This window comes from Lygodium microphyllum, chromosome 9 (genome assembly GCF_053477565.2).
Source record: "Lygodium microphyllum isolate KBCC chromosome 9, Lygodium_microphyllum_v1.1.10, whole genome shotgun sequence".
NCBI lineage: Eukaryota > Viridiplantae > Streptophyta > Polypodiopsida > Schizaeales > Lygodiaceae > Lygodium > Lygodium microphyllum.
In genome coordinates this window covers 39,046,483-39,067,371 of record NC_141143.1, presented here as the reverse complement: position 1 = coordinate 39,067,371, position 20,889 = coordinate 39,046,483, and the positions used below count along the sequence as shown (strand labels likewise).

Here is a 20,889-nt window from a genome sequence, read left to right as displayed (position 1 = left end):
AGAATGGTTTTTGATTCTGGATGGCTAGAATGATGCGGAGAGGCCCTATTTTCTCATCGTATTTTGCACGCAGTTAACGGCATGGAAAACTAAAAACAGAAGAAGAGAGATCGAAAGGAAAAAAAAAAGACGAAGGAGATTCACGAATCAGGAAGAAAGCAAGAATCAGAAGACAATGCAAAAGGGGGTGCTTTGTATAGGAAGACGAAGGAGTCTGAAGATGGATGAGGATCAGAGAGGTTGAGGAAACTCAGCATATGGTGGGGGGGGAAGGACTTCGACATCAGGGAGTAGATGCGATAAATTCTTATGTGAAGGAGTTGGATGCTCCCAGTGATGATGACAATTCCGTGAATTTTTGCTGTTGCTTTGGAAGATTGATCCACTTCTGGAGAGGCAGCCTATATCTCCACAGGACTTTCCATCACTACCGATTTGCCGCACCGCCTTGCTCCCTTCCGAGCTTTCTTGGCTCCATCGTTCATTTGGATGGCCTTCTCAGCTCCATTTCATCATTATTGAAATTTATCAAAATTCAGCAGGCAGTTTCTAAGGTGCTTGTCTTCTCTCGCCCGGAACCCCTTTCTGCGCTCGCTCTGGGGAAAAAGCTTCAAGACCATGGGTCCTCAGCTGTGCAGGGTCCTCTTGTAGAAACTGATGAGGAGGCATCGGATGATTCGAATGTCGAGTGGAGAGGGACAATCGAATCCACAGTATGATGCAGCAGTAAATGACAACATGTTCTCAACTTTTCGTTTTGACGGAGGTCTCATTCAAGCTTTGAATTTTAACACGTTTCGTATGAAGGAAAGGTATTAAACCTTCAGCTGGATGTGCATCAAATTGGGGAATCTGCTGATCGGCTCCAACTCCATAGACGCAACAGTCGCATCAGTTGAATGTGAAGGCGATCATCCGAGATGTGTTCGGCCAGCTCCTTCTTGATGTGGAAACCTTTCACTTCTATCCCTTCACCCTTTTGGGAAACGGATACCTAACTCTGGTAGACCTGCGCAAAGTGGGTTCACTCCCAGCTGCTCTCAAAACATCCCTAGTCTTCCTTACTCCAGGTGTAACAATAGAAGGAATACCCAACTCATCATCAATACTCTGTTCTGAGCCACTGGATTCACCATCCACATAAGAGTGACCTGCATTCACATCAAACATGGGCTGATCAACCTTCTCTTTTCCTTTTCGTGATACCTGTATACCACTATCTGCATTACTTTGAGAAGATTCTCCTGATCTCAATCTGCCTGTCCATGGCGAAGAATGTGAACCACTGCTAGAGGACGCTCCAGGTCCACTAATATTTTGTGACTGCTGCTGTGAATTCTGTGCAGCATTACCATTTTGTGCATCTACATCATCAATCACATTTACTGGTTTATACCAGCTACTCATCTCATCAAAAACATCTCTGCTCACTGTAAACTTACGAGTAGAAGGGTTATAGCATCTATACCCTTTTTGCTGCAGAGAGTAACCAATAAAGATGCACTTTTCAGCTTTTGGATCCAACTTGGATCTCAGCTCATCTGGCACATGTACATAGGCAATGCAACCAAAAATTTTCAAATGAGAAATATCTGGTTTCCTATCAGTATACCTCTCCTCTGGAGTCATTCCATGTATTGCTGCAGTGGGAGTCCTGTTCATTATGTAGACTGCTGTAGCAACTGCTTCAGCCCAATAAAAATCTGGCAAGTCTTTTTCATTGAGCATGGCACGAGATACCTCTCCAATATGCCTGTTTTTCCTTTATGCAATTCCATTTTGTTGTGGGATATAATTGCATGAATATTGCTGCTTTATGCCATGCTCCTGCAAGAGCTTTGCAAACTCATTTGAGAGTTACTCTCCCCCTCCATCTGACCTCAGGCATTTTATTTGCAGACCTGTTTCTTTTTCAGCCATAGCTTTAAGGGTTTTGAAATGCCCAAAAACTTCACTTTTCTTTTTCATAAAATACACCCAAACTTTTCTGCTATAGTCATCAATAAAAGTGACAAAATAATGACAGCCTCCAAGAGATGCAGCTTTAGTAGTCCACACATCAGAGTGGATTAATTCCAATGGCTTCTCACTCTCTTGAACATGTCTAGGAAATGGTTTCCTTTGCTTGAAATTGTCCTCAACAAAAATATTGACCTTGATGGGTTTAGGCTCTCCTCCAATATTCAAGTTAAGCTCCTGAACCTCATCTTCAACAATTCTTGCAAATCTTCTCATTGTATGCTCATACCTTAATTCAGCCTGCACAATGGCTTTTTGCCCTTCATCATCCAGTACACCTGAACTGTCTATAAAACTGTCCATACCAAATTTCTTTTTTCGGGTCCTTGCTGCAAAACTTTAGGACGAGTAGTGCCTTGGTCCTGAAATAATTTATTATGTTCATTCGCTGACCTATCCTGAAATTCAGGATGCTCCTGACCCTCATGAAGACCCTCTGATTGCTGTCTAGATTGATTTTTACCTGCAGTTTCAATAGATGGATGCTCCAAAAGTGCATTTCCAGCCACATTGGGCTGCTCTTGATACCCTTGTATAATACCATCAACATCTATCTCAAAAACTGGAACCATAGAAGGATTTGTCTGAAGAAATAATTCCTTCTCATCATCTTCTACTTCATCTACAAGGTTAATAGTCTGAGCTACTACAAGTCTGGGTGAACTTTTCAAGATAACCTTATTAACTATAGATAACCTGATTTCCCTGAGTCCTCTTGGAATAAACACATAATCATTTCCCCAATCTTGCTTAAGTTTGGCCAATCTAAACCACGGTCTCCCCAAAAGCATTGCATAAGGGTCTCCAATTTCTAACACTCTCAGCACAACAAAGCTCACCCTGAACTTGAGACCAGCCACTAAAATTTGTTGATTCATTAAGATACCCAAAGGCTGTAACCTCCTTTGATCTGCCATCCGGACCTGAAATGGGGCTAGTAAAAGCTCCTCTTGCTTAGTTGCCAAATATGTATGTTCAGGAAGTATATTAACTCCTGAACCCCCATCGAACAAGACATCATCATGTTTTCTTTCTGCATACTCAACTTGAATGGTGGGTACTTGGTAATCCACAACCTCTTGTTGAGTTGGTATGACTGCCTGACAATCAGGAATTGCTTAATCTTGAACTGTTGTACTTTCAAGGACTTCCTGTTGCTTCTACCTGATCTTCAGGAGTAACTTCTCCTTAAATCTTGGTATCAAATCCAAATTTTTCTCCAAGGTCAACTGCAAAGAACACTTGGGCAAAGCTTGAAAAAGCTCTTATGAACCTCCTTGCTATAATTGTCTAGCAATTCTACTATCAAGAAATTGATTCTATTGTTCAGGAACACACTCCTAATGTTCAATAAGTTGGTCCTGCAGTTCAGGCTGCTGTATGCCTAAAGTCCCTACATCATCAACTTGATCAAATTCAAATTCTTCAATAAGTTTTTGCAACTTGCTAACCTATTGTGTTTCCTTTTTTCTTGTCTTTGCTTGTTCCTGCCAATCAAGCTTCTTACCGACTTGGCTTCTAGTTACTGCTAATACCATTGGTTCCTCTTGACATTCCTCTACTTCAATACAATTAGAACAATCACAATTAACATGCATATTTATAGCATTAGTGTTAGCTGACACCTCCTTTGCCTCTTCATGAACCTTCTCTTGCTGAATTTTCATACAGCCAATAGTTCGTTACCTTCAGGAGTCTGCCCTTTCTCATCTTGATCAGGTAACTCTATAATTGCTGCTGCAACTAGGGCAGGTGGATGTTGTTGATCAGATGCTCCTGCAGGTCTTCTGTCATTGTGGAACCTCGCTACTGGTATTTCTCTCTCAGTCCGATACCTTGCCCAAAGCTCACAGTTTGGTCCAACAAAGTGTCCTTGACCTCCACAATAGTTGCATGCTCCCGTTTGTGTAGTTTGCTACTGTGCCTGAAAATTTTCCCAAGGTTGCCTAACCTACATTCGTCTAGGTTCTCTGAAGGGTCTCTGTGGTATGGTGTCTGGGGTAATCTAATTTACTCCAGCTGGTTGAATAGGTTTCAGTCTAGCCTGCATCATTGGCATCTGCTATGCCATCCTGACATTAGGATTATACCAGCAAGTCCCAGTTTCATGGCCATTTCTCTGGCATATCTCATGATGCTTTTCCTTCCTCTTACTTTCAAAAATACCCAAATCTTTTAACTTCTATTTTATCATTTTATCAAACTTGTTGTCCGCTAACTTCTTCCTATCTTTGTCCTTTGCTTTCTTCTTTTTGGTCTTGGCTGATCTTGATTTCTTCTTCTTCTTCTTATGCCTCCTCCTACTAGAATTATCTTCACAAGAGTCACAAGAATCATCATTAAAATCTGCCCTCATCATCACTATCTGTATCTGAATCTGATCATGAATCTGCATCAGAATCTCAATCCGAAGAGTCCTCATCTTTAGTGTTCTTAGATCTAGAGATACCAAGTCTTTTTTCCACTCTCATAGCTGCCTTGATCATTGTGTCCAATGTATCATTTTGGCCCATCTCAACATTGGCAATGGGATTTCAAATCTTACCTCTCAAGCCCTTCATAAAGTAGGTAATCTGCATTTCAACTGAAGGTATATCATCAACATGCAACCTATTTAACAGATTCCTGAAATTCTGGCCATAGTTATCCACCAACATAGCCTTTTGCTTGATCTTCTTAATCTTCCTAAGAATGTCTCCTGAAGTTTTATCTTTACGCAACCTACCCAAAAATGTTGTTTTTAAAGCATCATATGAATTAAAGGTTGCCATACCAAAACTGGCAAACGAGTTCATAGCCTTTCCTTGGAAGGTGGCAAAAACTGTTGCATTTTAACCTGATCCCCGCACATTTGATTGAAACCACTGGCTATCCATCTGGTCTCAAATTGTGCCACATGGCAATCCGGTTGTTTTTTCTTCTTGCCTGAAAATTTAGATGCACGAACCTTTGGATTAACCAACTGATTCGGATTCATTTTGGGTCTCTTCTTGGGCTTCCTTGGAGGTGATAATGGATTAAAATTCAGAACCCTCTAAGGTGAAACTCTAGCACCTCTTAACAAAAATGTTCTCCCAAGCACTGCATGCTTTAGCCACTCAAATGCCTGCCTAGGAGGAGTATCCTGCTGGTCCAGAGGTAATATTCCCTCATCATCTGAAAAATTTGGAGACAACCTGTCCAAACCTTCTAATCCACCCCTTTCATCCAGCCATGCAACCTGTTGTTGCTATCTTGCCAAAGTCTCCTTGATTTTCTGGGACCTGCTACTCCTCGTAAGGATAGGATTGGATAAATAAGGGTAATTATCCGACATAAATACTACCCATAGAAGGCGTCTTATCCAATCTTGATACCATCAGCATTCCTGTTGCCGGAATCTCTTAGAACCTGATTCTAGATCTACATCTAAATCAAGAAATTATTTTCTTAAACCTGACAAGGATCGCCAAAGTGTTATGGCCTTTCAACATGCCATAATAGCCACGAAACATCATTCTACTTGAATACATAACAGTGCTGTAAAGGAACTTCTTGAATGTATTTGTAGCCATCAACACTACATTATGTTCAAGAAATACATTCAAACACAAAGCAAACATCATACTCAGCAACATAAAATTGATGTTCATCAATTGTGACACTGTTTTCTATTACCATAATCATTATTGATTGAACAATGTGAAAGAGAATAACACCAACACTCAAGAGAAAATCAAAAGATAATGGAATCGGACATCAGCAACCATTTCTGGGCACTGCACACAGTCATATTCCATTCATGATCAAGAACCAACTGCTCGAATACAACTGCCTGACGTTTTTTACCTGCGCCCTGACTTTCAGGCGACACATCATATGAAGTATAAAGTCTGCTTTACATATGCCGACCCAGAAGACTACATGCATACTAATACTAAGGTATGAAATAGTACTAAATAGATGGTGAAGTTCTAGTCCTAACAGTACTCAAAAAAATAGTAGTGTTATTAAACCATCACCTACAAGTATGAGTGGTTTGAGTTCACTTTGAACGCACGGCACAAGCTGAAAACATATCCACACTAGTCCTTATGGTGTTCTTCCTTATTATGGTGTTTTAAATGAATGCCCCACTTTTGCTGTGTTTATTGCGTTAGACTTCTTACAAATCCATTGATGCCATTGGCATCTATATCCTAGTGAAAAAACTTACAAACCATTCAACTAGGACGTTTTAAAGAATATAAAACCCTAGGAACATGCATATTTCTTAGCGTTTGTGCAACATTCATAATTCCAATAGCCCATATAATGATTCAATATTTTCATGAGATTATTAAATAAGTTATGGAAGTGATAAAGACTACCATTCAAATTACTTCATCTTCTTTCCCACTCATTCTCTCATTCTCTTATTGAATATTTTTACCTTGCAAATTAATTAAGTCTTAGGTTGGAAAAAGATAAGTCCCACCCAATTCGCATTGAGTAGAATTGCATAGCAAATGCACCTTTTGAGAAGTAGTTTGATCTTGAAGTTGTAGGAGTTCCATCTGCAACAATATATTAGACTCATGGTTGAGTATATTTGTACCAATCCCCAACATTCAAAGATACATATGATTCTAATTCAATAAAAGCATGCATGTATGTCTATGGATACAATTTACCTTTCGCAGTCTCGTCTTGTGAACAGCAGCCTCTAAGGTACTTTCAATCATTTTAATATCAGAGAGTGGTAGAAAGGAGAGATTTTCACCCATCAAGTATCTATATTTCAATACAAAAAATGTAGGTTTAGGGTTGAAACAAAAGCAATTCTAACATCAATTGTCACAAGACATGTTTTACCTATTGCTGTGAAGATCCGTCAAATGCTTGATATGTTGTTGTAAGAAAAAGGCCTCACGTCTCCAAAACTATATGCATTATATTGACAGAAAATAAACAATAAGAGGCCAAGAATCACTTACACCAAAGAGTCAAATAGTCAATCATCTAAAGGAACCAAAGAGCCAAATATATCAATGAAAATTTATTTACTTGTACTTTATTATCTAGATGGTGGCTTGTTAGTTCATGTATAAACTAGGTGCTGGACACCTAGATTCTTTGAGCGCTTTGCACAAATGTTTTTCTGGTAGTTCTCGCATTGAGTTTTGAAAGCACATTTCATTAGGTGGTTCATGAAAGGTTGATATAAGAAACATAATTTGAACTTCAAAAGCTTTGGCAACTTAGACTAATACAATGTTGAATGCATGCAAATACAATATATAGCGATATGTGGTACTCATTAATGTATATGGAGTGAAAGACCAACACTAACGAGATCAAGCCTAAACTATACCTCCAACGAAATCTTATGACCATTTCTCAAAGCTTCTCAAAAACAAATTTATTTAGTGGCGATCTGTATGCATATGGAGCCTATTATGATATGCATATTATCTGCATGCATTGACCCAATAACATTACATAAATTTAACACTCCATAAATTATATTGAGAATTACTTCTTTCACTTTTTCCTTTCTAATAATTAATGACATTTACACATAATTGTATATGTAAAATATATTATAATGAATATGTATATATGTATGTATGTATGTATATTTAAATATCTAGTAATAATAATAATAAATGTATCAATGATTAATTATGTAATAATTAAGTATTTATATATTATATGAACATTAACTGTATATATACGTTGTCAAGCATTTTCGCGAAAACTAAAAACCCCTATAGAATTTTTTTAAAAAGTTTAGATGTTGTGTGGTTGTTTGTTTTGTCATTAAGTAGTTAGATTTTTTGTAGTTCTTTAGCTTAGGATTTATTTTTGTCATTATGTTTGATTTTATGAGTGTGAAAACTTGATGGCTTTGGTCGTGTTTGTTATTTTTAGATAGGTTGAAGCTAGAGTTTGCCAGTAGAGCAACCAAACAACATGGAATTGGTATATTTTCTTGCTGAAAACCCTTGAACATCACAAGGATTATGGGTTCACGAGCACTTCACATTGCACTTGTTTGATACATTACGTTCGGGGATCATCTCTTGATTTTTTCAAATACTTCCATGCCAAGGTTGGGTTGATATACGTTTGTACCATCGTTGAGAACTAGCTTAAATATCTAGTAATAATAATAAATGTATAAATGATTAATTATGTATTAATAATTATAATACTTATATTATAATTATAATTTATTTAAATAATGATAATTATATATAATATTTAAGTATTAATATATAATATGAATATTAACTATATATATACGTTGTCAAGCATTTTCATAACAATCAAAAACCCCTGTAGCAAGTTTTTTTAAGAGTTTAGATGTTATGTGATTGGTTTTTTTGTCATTAAGTAGTTAGATTTTATGTAGCTGTTTAGCTTAAGATTTGTTTTTATCATTTTGTTTGATTTTATGAGTGTGGAAACTTGATGGCTTTGGTCCAGTTTGGTATTTTTAAATAGGTTGGAGCTAGAGTTTGCTAGTAGAGCTGCCGAACATCATGAAACTAGTATATTTTCTTACTAAAAACTCTTGAACATCACATGGATTATGGGTTCACGACCACTTCATGCTGCACTTATCTGATACATTGCATTCGGGGGTCATCTCCTGATTTTTTCAAATACTTCCATGCCAAGGGTTGGGTTGTTGCATGTTTGCACCATCATTGAGCACTAGCACAGCATGATATCCGCTGCAACTATATGCAATAAATCTTACATACATACGTACGTATACTTGAGAGAGCACATTTCATTGTGCGCATACTGTTTCTTACATGCACGAGTTGGGAATTTCATCAGCCAAATAGGAAATTCTGGTTGAGTGGGAAATGTGGTTGGGTGAGCTTAAGGGTCATGAAGGATGCATCCAGTTGTGAGATGGGTTGTTTTCTTGGTTAACATCTTGAGGACTATTATTTTCTAGAGAGATTGTGAGATTTTGGGTGAGTGGAGCGGAATATGACATTTTCCTTTTTGAGAGTGTTGCATTAAGGATTTTAAATAATCAAGAAATTGTGTTTACATCTTGCATAACGCACGGGCACATATAGATAGGCCAGGCACTATTTCTCCAATGCGTATCTATTTTCGAGTGGAGCATCACTTGTTTGATGGCATAGCATGGGTTCGATGTTGCATCTTCTCTCAAATCATGTTTGATTGAGCACGACATATATATTTCAATAGCATATTCTTAGTAGGACAAATTGCATGAACAATAGTCAGGTGCATATGAAGAAAATATCCGTTTTAAAGACTCAAAGGGTGTGTACATCAATGTGGTGGATTGCTATGAGTTGGTTGGCAATTCAGAAAGAAAAACAATTTTTTTCATTCGAAGTTGCATAAAGATTTATGCTCTAGAGCTATTGTTCTTGAAGGAGAATTTTCCTATTCAAGATGGTGCAAGTATTGTGAAAGTTAGATCTTCTCAAGTGTGTAGAAGAATAAGTGTACTTGACCTATATTGAATCTGAGAGTGGGGAGCTATGCAAGTTAGATTATCCAAATTTGATGCTACACGAACTCTGGAGGCTATGCAAGCATCTAAGGATAGTGAAGAGACGCTACACGAACTCTGGAGGCTATGCAAGCATCTAAGGATAGTGAAGAGACGGTCCAAGAGGGATTGACACCGATGGGGAAATGATTGTTTTCAGCCACAAAGAAACTTGAGAAGACGATGTTAGATTTGACCACCATGGCAATGTAATAACTCGATGATTACAAGCGAGAAGAAGAGAGAGAGAGAGAGAGAGCACGAGGTACTACTAACTTGATTGAAGTCTCGAATGCATGGCAATGTAATAACTGGATGATTACAAACGAGAAGGAGAGAAAGAGAGAGAGCACGAGGTACTACTAACTTGATTGAAGTCTCGAATGCATCTTCATCGAAAACTGGATATTATGTGTTTGATGCACATGAAACAATATATGTAGCCATTGTCTCGTCTTCAACAGCCTAGCTAATTTCAACCGACGGGCAATGACAGATACTTCAAAGAGTATACCAACATTATCTGTATTCTAGTGGGTGCATTTGATTGCCTTGGTTCAAAATCGGAGCAGATAAGGACGATGAGGGTACAGGTCAACACGTTTATAAGCAAAGTGACCAAGAAAATAGATTTATAAAAAGCACTCTGATTCATTCCTGCCTTGAATGACACCGGCTCGCTCTCTTAAGAAAACTCCAGAGCACAAAAAATAGAGGGGAGCAGCAAAGAAGCAATATTCTGACCTGCAAGTGGTGCGGTGGATTCGCTCAGTTTGATGAAACAGAGCATTTTCGAGCACAAACGCAAATATGGCGATGACGAATTCTGAAATGCTGAAGGCACAAACGCACGTATGGCGGCCTACCGGAACTCTTCAGTAAACAGTGAGAAAGATGACGATTAATCTCAAGAACGGTGAAAAAGCTATAAAGCTTTTTAGTTTTCGACGAATCGAAAAGTTTTTAAGGATAAAAGTCTTAAGCTTTTGAGTTTTATCAAGAAAGCCTTTCTAAATCGAAAAGTTTTTAAGGTTAAAAGTCTTCAGCTTTTGAGTTTTATCAAGAAAGCCTTAATGAAAGCGTGGAACGGATTGAAAAGCTTAGCTTTTAACAAAGTGTGCACGTAGAAAAACCTATCTAAGGAGAGGTGTGAGAGAAGAAGTAATTCAAGTCGAAACTTGTGAGAAAAGAGTGGAGGGTCACACACAAACAAAGGAGACTTGTTGTATTGGACTTCCAGTTTGAAAAAGCAAAGAATTCTCAATATGTTGTGTAACAACTTTGGCAAGGTATGGAAATTATTTGCAACTGTACTAAGGTTTGTGTTTGATGCTTAAACTCCGAGTATATTATCGAACTTTTTTGCTACAAGAGGCCATTACTTGGTGTGTCTTCTTGTGTTGGTTGTGTTGTATTCAAGAAACAATTAAAATCTTCGTTTAGACATATCCATAGACAAAGTCAATTTCCTACTGGCACTCCTTTACATTGGCAAGGTATAGAAATTATTTGCAATTGTACTAAGGTTTGTGTTTGATGCTTAAACTCCGCATATATTATCAAACTTTTTTGCTACAAGAGGCCATTACTTGGTGTGTATTCTCATGTTAGTTGTGTTGTATTCAAGAAACGATTACAATTTTCGTTTAGAAATATCCATAGACAAACTCAATTTCCTACCGACACTCCTTTACATCTCCTTATTGCGTAGTGAGAGAGGTTTGTTCTTGATCTCTACTCGCTTAGCAACGTATTAATTATAAGTTAAGTATAATTTACATAATAATAGTTCATAGTTAATTATTAATATATAATCAATGTGTATGTGGGTGTGTGTGATACATACACACATACACATACTTATGTATATATGTGTATGTATGTGTCTGTGTGTGTATGTGTGTGTGTGGGGGGGGGGGTGTGTGTGTGTGTGTGTTTCTTTTTTTTTGCAAGTAACATGTGGCTAATTATATTACTCAGAAGGCTGATTACAACAAAGTGCGCATGCTCAATAGACTAGGTGGAGCTGATGCAAATCACAAATCCATCATGTATAGAAGCCTCTCAAGGTGGTCTGGGGGGGATGGGGGCAAGAAACCATGGAAGGGGGGTTGTATCGCCATCTGGGGCTCCCCCCTGCATCATGAAGAACCGGTCATGGTTGCCCCAAGTGCGCAGAAAGTGAAGATGGAGCTCCTCATGAGCTCGAGACTCGCCATGCACTTGGTTCCACTTGCTGCCCTCTATCAAGGACCAAACGCCTCCCATCCTGCAAGATGAAGAAAGTCCCGTAGAGGGCATTGCCCACTCTACCTGCCACCTGTAAGGGGATACTTGCCGGTGAGAATCTAGCAGCCCACACCTCACCACGCTCCACCGACTCTTGAATCGCGGAGTCTAGCCACTCCTCAGGGATCGCTGAGTTAGTCGCCCTCCTCTTCATCTCAACTCCTCGTTAATAACCTGATGTCTGCTCCAACACCTCCTACTCCGCCATCCTATACACCTCCCACCATGTCCTGATAGTACGAGCAAGGCCAGCCAGCCCACTGGATGTGGGGGCACTTGCCAATCTGTATCCCGTCCCAATCTTAGACCTCGCGGCTCTAGACAATCGGCTGGAGGTCTATCTCCTCAAGGCCTCTGAACTAGGGCCTTGTGAAGGCCTTGCCACACTCCAAGTAAGTTGTGGAGGAAGGAAGATCTAGGTGGCGTGATCTAGAGAGTCATGAAGATCCATCTCAAGGATAGTCTCCCAACCACCTCCAAGCCTCTGCACTCCTAGGGACACCCTCCTACAGAAGGACCTTCTAGGTCTACCCACCTGGTGTTAGACCATGGACCACTAGCTTGCCCAAAAGGGCTAGGATCTAAACCTTTGGGTTGATGATCCCAAGCCCTCCCTTCGACCGATGCTGGATGATGGTCGCCCATGCCACCTTAACCTGGGAATCCTTGAAAACATCTGAGCCGGTCTAGAGAAAATTCTACATTAGGTAGCAAAGTTGAACCACAGAAGACGAGAAGAAGCACCAACAAGAGGCAATGTGCCAAGCGATCGCGAGGAGGACCAAGTTGATCACCAAGGCTCTGCCTGCTAAGGAAAGGCGGACACTACTCCAGTAGGTCACGTTCCACCTAATAGAGTCGAGAATCAAAATAAACCGTTGGGCACGAGTGATCTCGAGTCCCACCTAGAACCCTAGATGTTGGACACCCTACTTCGTGCTAGAGTTCGGATCTCTAAGAAAACCAACCAACTTTCACCAGTTGATTTTTTCTCCAGTGCAAAATACCTCGAAAGCTAGACTCACTATCTTCAACATCAATTCATCATTCTCTACATAAAGAGCGGTTATTGCAAATCAAAGTTGGAAGCATGAGTGTGCACAACAGGGAGAGAGAGAGAGCTCAGGTACAAGAACAAGATCTCATTTGGTCAGTTGTTCAAGGTACAAGTAGTACACTCTCCTCTACTTGAGTGTGTACTTGAGGCTGTGTATATAGCCTCTGGAGGAGTTAGGGTTAGGGTTTCCCCTATCCTCCAATCCATTTACACTTGGCTACCCTTATCCTCTCCAGTGTAAGGGCGATTTCCATGCTTATCTTCTAACACCCCTCCTCAATGCCAGGTGGCATTGGATAAAGCATGATAGGATGCCTCCCCTTAATTCACAATGAGATGCCTTTATAAATCAAGCTACAAGAGAAGGTTATAGGTAGAGAGTGTTACAAGACTCAAAAGAGTCGGTCATCTATGGATTGGGAGGCAAAGTTGGCCTCCAATTCCTTAGGTACTTCTGAAACACTGGGACACTTATACTTGTGATATGCCCCGCCTTTTTGCATCTATTGCACTTCATTGTGTTAGGATATTTCTTCCAGCTATTGCTCACAATATGCCATTTTTTTAAACAGAAGGAGCACTTAGTGGAAGCTGTATAGACTAACACTTGCTCATGGGAAATAAATGCTAAAGACTCTTTAGTATGGTTTCTCCTCTCTTCATCCAGGCATGACTGGATGGTACTTGCTAAAGTTGGGTTCAAGATAATAGTTAAGGTAGTCACAAGGGTTGGAAAAGCCTTCTTCACTGACTTTAGCAGGATGGTAATGGCATCTTCATCATGGACATGTGCTTGAACGGAGGCAAGCTGTGCCATAAGCCCCTACATATGTGAAATAAACTTGCTTAGACCTTCTCCCTGTTTGTATTCCAAGCTAAAAAAATCAATCTTGAGAAATACCTCGGAGTTCTTCCTCCTCCTAGCACCGTAGAGCCTTTCAAGCTCATCCCACTTTTCGTTGGCAGTTGAGAGTTGGTCAATGTGATGAATTAAAGATTCATCTAAATGAAGCATGATGATTGCCTGAGCGCGCTCATCATCTTCTACATCAAGGGGATTTGATGGGTCAATTACTTTGGTCCCTTTTATGAATAGCTAGTAGCCTCTTTCGATCATTTCATATTTGACCAAGGCTTGCCAAGGATGGAAATCTTTTCCATTAAATTTTCAAATTTGATGGCGGATATCAGCATAAGTCATGGCCGTTGGGAAGGTCTTACCACTTGCTAGGACAAGGGCAGTGTCTAGTCCCTTACAAACTTGCCAATGAATGAGGAAGCAAATCAAGGACACCCTTACAAACAATTGATATCAGGAGTTGTAATGAAGAGAAACGCTAAAAATCATACATATGTAGTATTTCAAAATATGACTTTGGCGGACCTTTCTTATGTGCAATCTTTTTCCAAGGTTTAATGGTCTTTTTAGGCTTCAATGGTGTGAACCTAGACTGGAATTATGACTCCTCCTTGTGGTATGGTTTAGTAGATGAACCTTGTGTTGGACAAGGATGGTCTATGATTTCAATGCTTGTTGTTGATGACTCCGAGGAGAGTACAATGACACTCATCTCTCTAATTTCATTGACCAAGGTATTTGAAAGAAATCACACATGATATGCAGCAAGTAACACAAGTTTAGGATAGGATGGTCTATGTGTTTATAGTTGTACACATAGCCTTACAAAATGAAGTGGAGCACTTAATGGTTTTAATTTTGTGATGAAAAAACTTAGGTTGTGTAAATACTAGCAACAAAATGATTGAGCAATGTGCTTGAGTGCTTACAAGCACTCATCTCTAGTTTATGCTACTGGAGATGGTAGATGTTGGTCTTGATGAGCTGGGTGATGCCTTACCAAGTGAAAGAACCTATGAAATGGAGTTCCCAGATTGGTAACTGACTTTGGAAGAGATAACTCAGTGATTAAAATCACTGTTAGTGATAGCAGAAGATGAAAAAAACAAGAAGGTCAAGCTTTCAAGCTTGTGGATATGGTTGCCATGAAATCCACAGTTAGGATTTGATTCTCTGGGAGCACCAAAGGAAGAATTTTTGGGAACCCTCTTGGGTGCAGATAGCCCACTTAGGGGGCTATCAAAGCCCCTTGGTCACCACCATTATTGAGCATACTCCAAGCCGCTACAAGCTCTGGGACTTCATGCTATCAAAATTGCACCGATTTCTACATTTGCTGAAATGCTGCCCTCCACGTCATCCAATGTCAGCGAGAGAGATGCGCCGTGCTAGACTAACCTAAGCTAAGGATGAAGTATCCAAAAGAAATCAAGAGCTCATACTACCTCTTTTGCTCACACAAGCTCCTCCAAGGTCAAGGGGTCTAGTTGGCTATGGTGGAAAAGAAGGTAACTACAATGGCAAGAGTTCTTCTTGTGCACTTAGATGTATGAAGAGGCTAAAAAGCAAAGCAGAGGGATCAGAGGTGGCTCTGATACCATGTTGCAAATCAGAGATGGAAGAATGAGAGAGTGTGCACAAGAGGGAGAGAGAGAGCTCAAGTGCAAAAACAAGATCTTGTTTGGTTCGTTGTTCAAGGTACAACTAGTACACTCTCCTCTACTTGAGTGTGTACTTTAGGTTGTTTATAAAGCCTCTGGAGGAGTTAGGGCTAGGGTTTCCCCTATCCTCCAATCCATTTACACCTAGCTATCCTTATCCTCTCCAGTGTAAGGAGAGTTTCCATACTTATCTTTCAATAGTAGTATTATCTGCATACTTTGAGTCTAGCAGCTCAGTCTCCTCCCTCATCGGAAGTCAAAGGCCACATAGCCTACTCACACGTGAGCAGAGGAAGTAGGACATCACTTTCGCAAATAGTAAGAATAGATATGGGGCAAGAGGGAAGCCTTGCCGGACAACTCTCTCTAGCCGAAATTCCTCCCCTCTCTTGCAACTTATGAGAACCCTGCTAGTGGCCGATCTATAGAGTGCAAAAACCCCACACATCCATGCCTGGGGGAAGCCCAATCCTAGGGGAAGCCAAATCTCACCATGGTGTCCCTAAGAAGTCCCAGTGAACCCTGTCATAGACCTTCTCCGAATTTAGGAGTACAAACAATCCTTGACCAGTGTACTGAGCCCACTGGTCGCCTTGAAGAAAGTGAAGACATTGTCTAGGATGCTCCTATCCTGGACAAAACTTGTTTGGGTATCATAAATGATGTTCGGAAGCACGGGGCGGAGTCGACTACAGATCATCTTGGCCAGTGCCCTATAGGCCACTGACAACAAGGTAATCTGTCTCCACTAGGACAGCCCCAATCTGTCTCCCCCTTTGGGGAGGAGACTGACAAGACCTGCTAATAAACTTCCTAGCATCTGGCCTAAGCTAAAAATCTCATGAAAGGCCGGTAGTAGGGGGTCCTTCACCACCTCCCAGTAGGTAGTGAAGAAGGCCTCAACTTACTTCTCTATGAAGGGGTCTAGGAGGAAGCATCCCATCTCCTCTGTGACAAGGAATAGAATGCAATCCCTTGCCTATTGTCTACAATGTTGTACTCTGGCTGGGACTGCCTCATGCTGACCAAGTTGTCTGTAGAAGTCAGTGGCAATCTCCATTACCTCATCTGGGCTAGAGCGAATCCTCCTATATTGTTGGGGATAAAGGCGCCTCTACCTAGCCGCTCGTGTATTACTACACTTAGAGTACCTGCCACTACACACTTCAAGTGGCGGGCACCCATCATTGTCACTTTATTATTTATTCTTTTAGTGACTGTTTGAATAAAGGAATGCCCCGTCACACATTTTGACTGTTGGAGTTTCCATTTGGTCTCTCTCTCTTTCTTGCTCGTGCTCTCTCACCATAGCTCTTTCAAACAATCTTGGATCCATCTCTCCTTTCAACTCGTATTAGAGCATGGTTACTCGAGCATTCTGACTTGGTTTGTGACTCCTTTAGCTTCCTATTGATTACCTACACTCATTGGGTCTCCTTCCCGACAGCCATAGCCGACTCTTCCGAGCTCCCCCTGGCTTTCCAAGCACCTACCTAGCCCATTTGGGCACCCTCAAGGCATTCCTTCAAAGGTATTGAAGCTCTATTTTGTTATTTTACTTTAGTCCATAGGTTTTGTAAAGCAATGCAGTCGTATTCTCTTGCTTTTTGTGATGCCTACTCTCTATCAGTGACTTTTCCCTTCAAGAGGGAGCTCTTAGGGGCCATTGACTACTTCCCCAACCTTGCCTTGACTTTGCCCAACCCTTTCATAAGCCCCAAATCAGTTTGGGCCAGCTTGAAGACTTGCAAAAAAAAAAAAAACTTCAACCTTCCCTTGGCACTCATTAGCAGCTTGAAAACACTTCATTTGGCAATTGGAAACACCCCCTTGATGCTCAACATTGGTGGTTATCATTGGCATTGATTTGTGGATTGATTTACCTTAGTCCAAGAGTTTTTTCTAGAGTCCACAAGGAGCCACAAACAGTGTTACATCACCACTTTATGTTTATGCTTGGCTGGCATTGACATTGATTGCTCGGTTGTGGTCCCGAATGCTCCTCGAATGCTGGGGAATGTATGCCTATGATATGAGATGCTTTTGGGACTGAATTTGCTCAGTCATTGATTGTTTTACATAGTCCATAAGCAGCACAAAATAGGGCAGCTGCCTATCATTACACTTTATACTCATGCTACATAGTCATTTGATACCCAATTATGCCCGGTTGGTGCCTATACATATGGGAAAGTATGCCTATATTTATCTATGGTTGTGAGCTTGGATTGAGCCACAGTTTGCTCAATTTTGGATGTTTATTTGCTGCTCCAATATTCAATGCTGAAGTTTATTTGATTATATTTGGATATACTTGTTGGACAGGCTATATCTTGGATGTATACATTGATGTAGTGACTCTCGGGGATCAACATAGAGCTTGGATTTGCTCTCAAATCATTGGTTGAGCTTGAGCTCGCTTTGCATAGCATTGGGATCTTCATCTTTGATGTACTTACGGTGTCGCAACACGTAGGGTTGAAGGTCACCATAGGGGTTTGGCAAGAGAAGAAGGTATGGGGGTCCACGAGCTTAGACTCCAGAGATGGTAGAGATAAGAGAAGGGTTGAAGGTTTCAAGCCAAGTTCTTGAAGATAAGTGATAACAGGGTGAAGATAGATTCAAGGAGAGGAGTAGACAAAAGAGAAGGGGTTCGAAGAGATTGAAGATGTAGAAGAATACTTCAAAAAAGAATTAGAAAATATAGAAGAATACTAACAAAGATGAAGCCTGTCAGTTTCTTTCAGCATTAAGAGAAAATGTAACTCCAATAGACAAAAATGTGTACAAAATAATACCTTCCTCTATGCTACTCAGATCCTTCTAATGGCTCTGAAAGGGGGATTCAATACCAGGACATCTGGCCAGAATCCTGCCAAATCACTCCTTCTTCATCTCTCACTTTTGGAGTGCTTTCACTGCCTGAAAATAGTGATCGCGCATCGCGCGATGTCGCTAATCTTTCTTTTTACATAAAATCCTCTTAATTTAGCTGAAAGATACATGCTTTCTTTTACATGTCATCCTAATCTAGAAGTTGTCTATAGTTTTGTAGATTTTTTTACAATAGATAATATCTAGAATATTAAAAATTGACTAAAACCTAATATTTTTGAACCATGGATACTACCACTAATGTCTAAAATGGCATTGGCTCTCAAAATCTAAAAGGAAACCACACTCTAGATTTTTTTACACGGTGTGCGCATAGTGGCATGACATCCACCCCCTCCTAACCTGCACATCCTCTGGCATGTGCCAAAGTATTACGGATTTGCAATATCAGACAAAGTATCTTCTGCCATGTCAATGTCTTCATCTTCTGCCTCTTCTTCTTCCTCTATGTCTTCATCCTCTTGAATTATATTCAAGTCTTCTAGCTCATATGTTGAACTTTCTCTTCGTTTGAAGAGCTTGATTCTTTTTTAATCTATGGGTATCTTCATGCTTGTTCCATCCAATTCAGCCAATGAATATGTGGCATTGTCTTGAACGACCTTTACCACATATGGGCCAAACCAATGCTTCACCATCTTCTTAGAAGCATTGTATTGATTGTCTAAGCTATTGTCATAGACAAGCACCCGGTCATTTTCTTAAATTGTTATTGGCGGAAGTCGATGTCGCTTATCAAATCTTCTTTTGTTCTTTAGTCTTGCTGTCTTTAGCTTCTCAATAGCTGCTTGAACATCTTCAAGCCTTCTTTTTAGCTGCCATATGCACAAAGTCAGTAACTCTTCTCTATTGATACCTTCCTCCCAAGGTAGAAGAATCCATGTGAGAATAGATTTTTCAATTGGCATAATTGGTTGTTGTTCATGTATAAGTTCAGCCGACATATAGCCAGTCACTAAACTTTGAGTAGTCCGATCAACCCATAATGCAAAAGGTAACATTTTAGACCATTCTTTGATATTTCCTCTATAAGACTTTGCTAGAGCTTTGAGAATAGGTTGATGACCTCTCTTACTCTTTCCATTGCCTTCAGGGTTGTAGGCTGATGTTAAAGCGAACTTAATACCCAATTGAGCAAAGAAGTTGCGTGCCTCATCAGCATCCAACTCTCCTCTATCTGCAGTTACTTTACCCACATAACCATATCTACAAAACACTTCTTTAAGTAAAAAACGACAAACAGCTTGAGTAGATTTGGTTGTTAAGGCTTTGCCTTCAACTTGATTGGTTAGATCCTCTCTTGCAAGCACTAAATACTGCATATTTCATATTTCTGTAGGCATGGTTACAAGATCAATAACCCATCTATAATGTATAGACAAGGGATTTGTCGATTGTAACCCATCTCAATGCTTAACCATAGAATACATTTGACACATATAAGAGGTTTCAACAAAATGTGCTATGTCCCGATACATATTTTGCCAACAATATTTTTATTTAACTTTACTAAAGGTTCTCCATATGCCTCTATGGCAAGCCCACAGGCTTTCATGAAATTTCTTCATTACCTGTTGTTGCAATCTTTTGTTACCTAAGACTCGGACAGGCGGTCCTTTCTTCTTCTTTGCGTGCTTGAATAGATGTCTTTCTTTAAGAAAAAAGCCATAAGCTTTCCTCTTGATATGCTTAAACTCCTCATCACTCCAAGTCTTCTTCTTCATTATGCTCAAATATTGGCCGATCTTCAGCCAATTTTCTTCATAATCTTCTTCAAGGAAATGAACTACAACTTGAGCAATGCAATGAGCATGTTGGCTTCTAGTTGACCATCCTGTTGTTTTTAGCTTTGGACCAGCATATGCAGTAACTGAAAATGTATTTTCAGTAGCCATGGAAAGAAATTTAGCAAGTATAGATTCTTCAGCTTCATCTTCTTCCATCAGCTCTTCTTCATTGTCATATCTTGCACGTGATAGCATGTCAGCAACTGGATTCACCTTTCCTGCAATATGCTTTAATTTGGGGCTGAGAGATTTAATATATGCAATCCATCTTAGCATAGCAATATCAGGTGTACAACAGTTGACAATCATGCCCAAGAGTGGATGAAAATCAGTTTCTGCCACTACGGAAGCACCTATAAAGTATTCACGATCACACTTTAATGCTATTACAACTCCCCACAATTCCCTTTTTACTTGTGCATACCTTATTTGACATTCATTGAGGACTTTTACTCCAAAATGAATTGCATACGTGTTACCTTCTCAAGATCCTCTTAGCCAACAACCCATCCTATCCTAATGGAACTTGTTGTAAAATATTACACGGCGCAGTGAACAGAATCTGAGAAAGAGATAGAGAGTACACAACAGATAAGAGGAGAATCAGTAAATTCTTTAACTCCAAACAACTGATACAAAGATGGCTCTGTCCACCCGTGCGCTTCCACTATGTGAAGCTTAGATGGCGATCTAGACAGAAGATAGGTGAAGAGCTTAAGGCTAGCTGGAACAACAACTCTGACTGGGTGAAAGATTAGTGTAAGATGGCTGCGAAGGGGTTTAGCTTTTATAGCCCGTGAAGGTCGTTAGGT

The 20,889-nt window shown here is 40.0% G+C and overlaps 1 protein-coding gene across 2 annotated transcripts in view; it reads right to left on the bottom strand.

Annotated features, from left to right (window-relative positions):
* The window catches only part of LOC148030963 (MADS-box transcription factor 23-like), a 165,882-nt gene that overhangs the window by 40,838 nt on the left and 104,155 nt on the right, over positions 1 to 20,889 (bottom strand). For both annotated transcript variants that reach the window (XM_087684513.1, XM_087684512.1), the window contains exons 3-5: positions 6,853 to 6,920; positions 6,672 to 6,771; positions 6,513 to 6,554 (exon numbers count right to left, since the gene is read on the bottom strand). In XM_087684513.1, the coding sequence (XP_087540639.1) occupies positions 6,513 to 6,554; positions 6,672 to 6,771; positions 6,853 to 6,920 (210 nt within the window). The remainder of the gene's footprint in view (positions 1 to 6,512; positions 6,555 to 6,671; positions 6,772 to 6,852; positions 6,921 to 20,889) is intronic.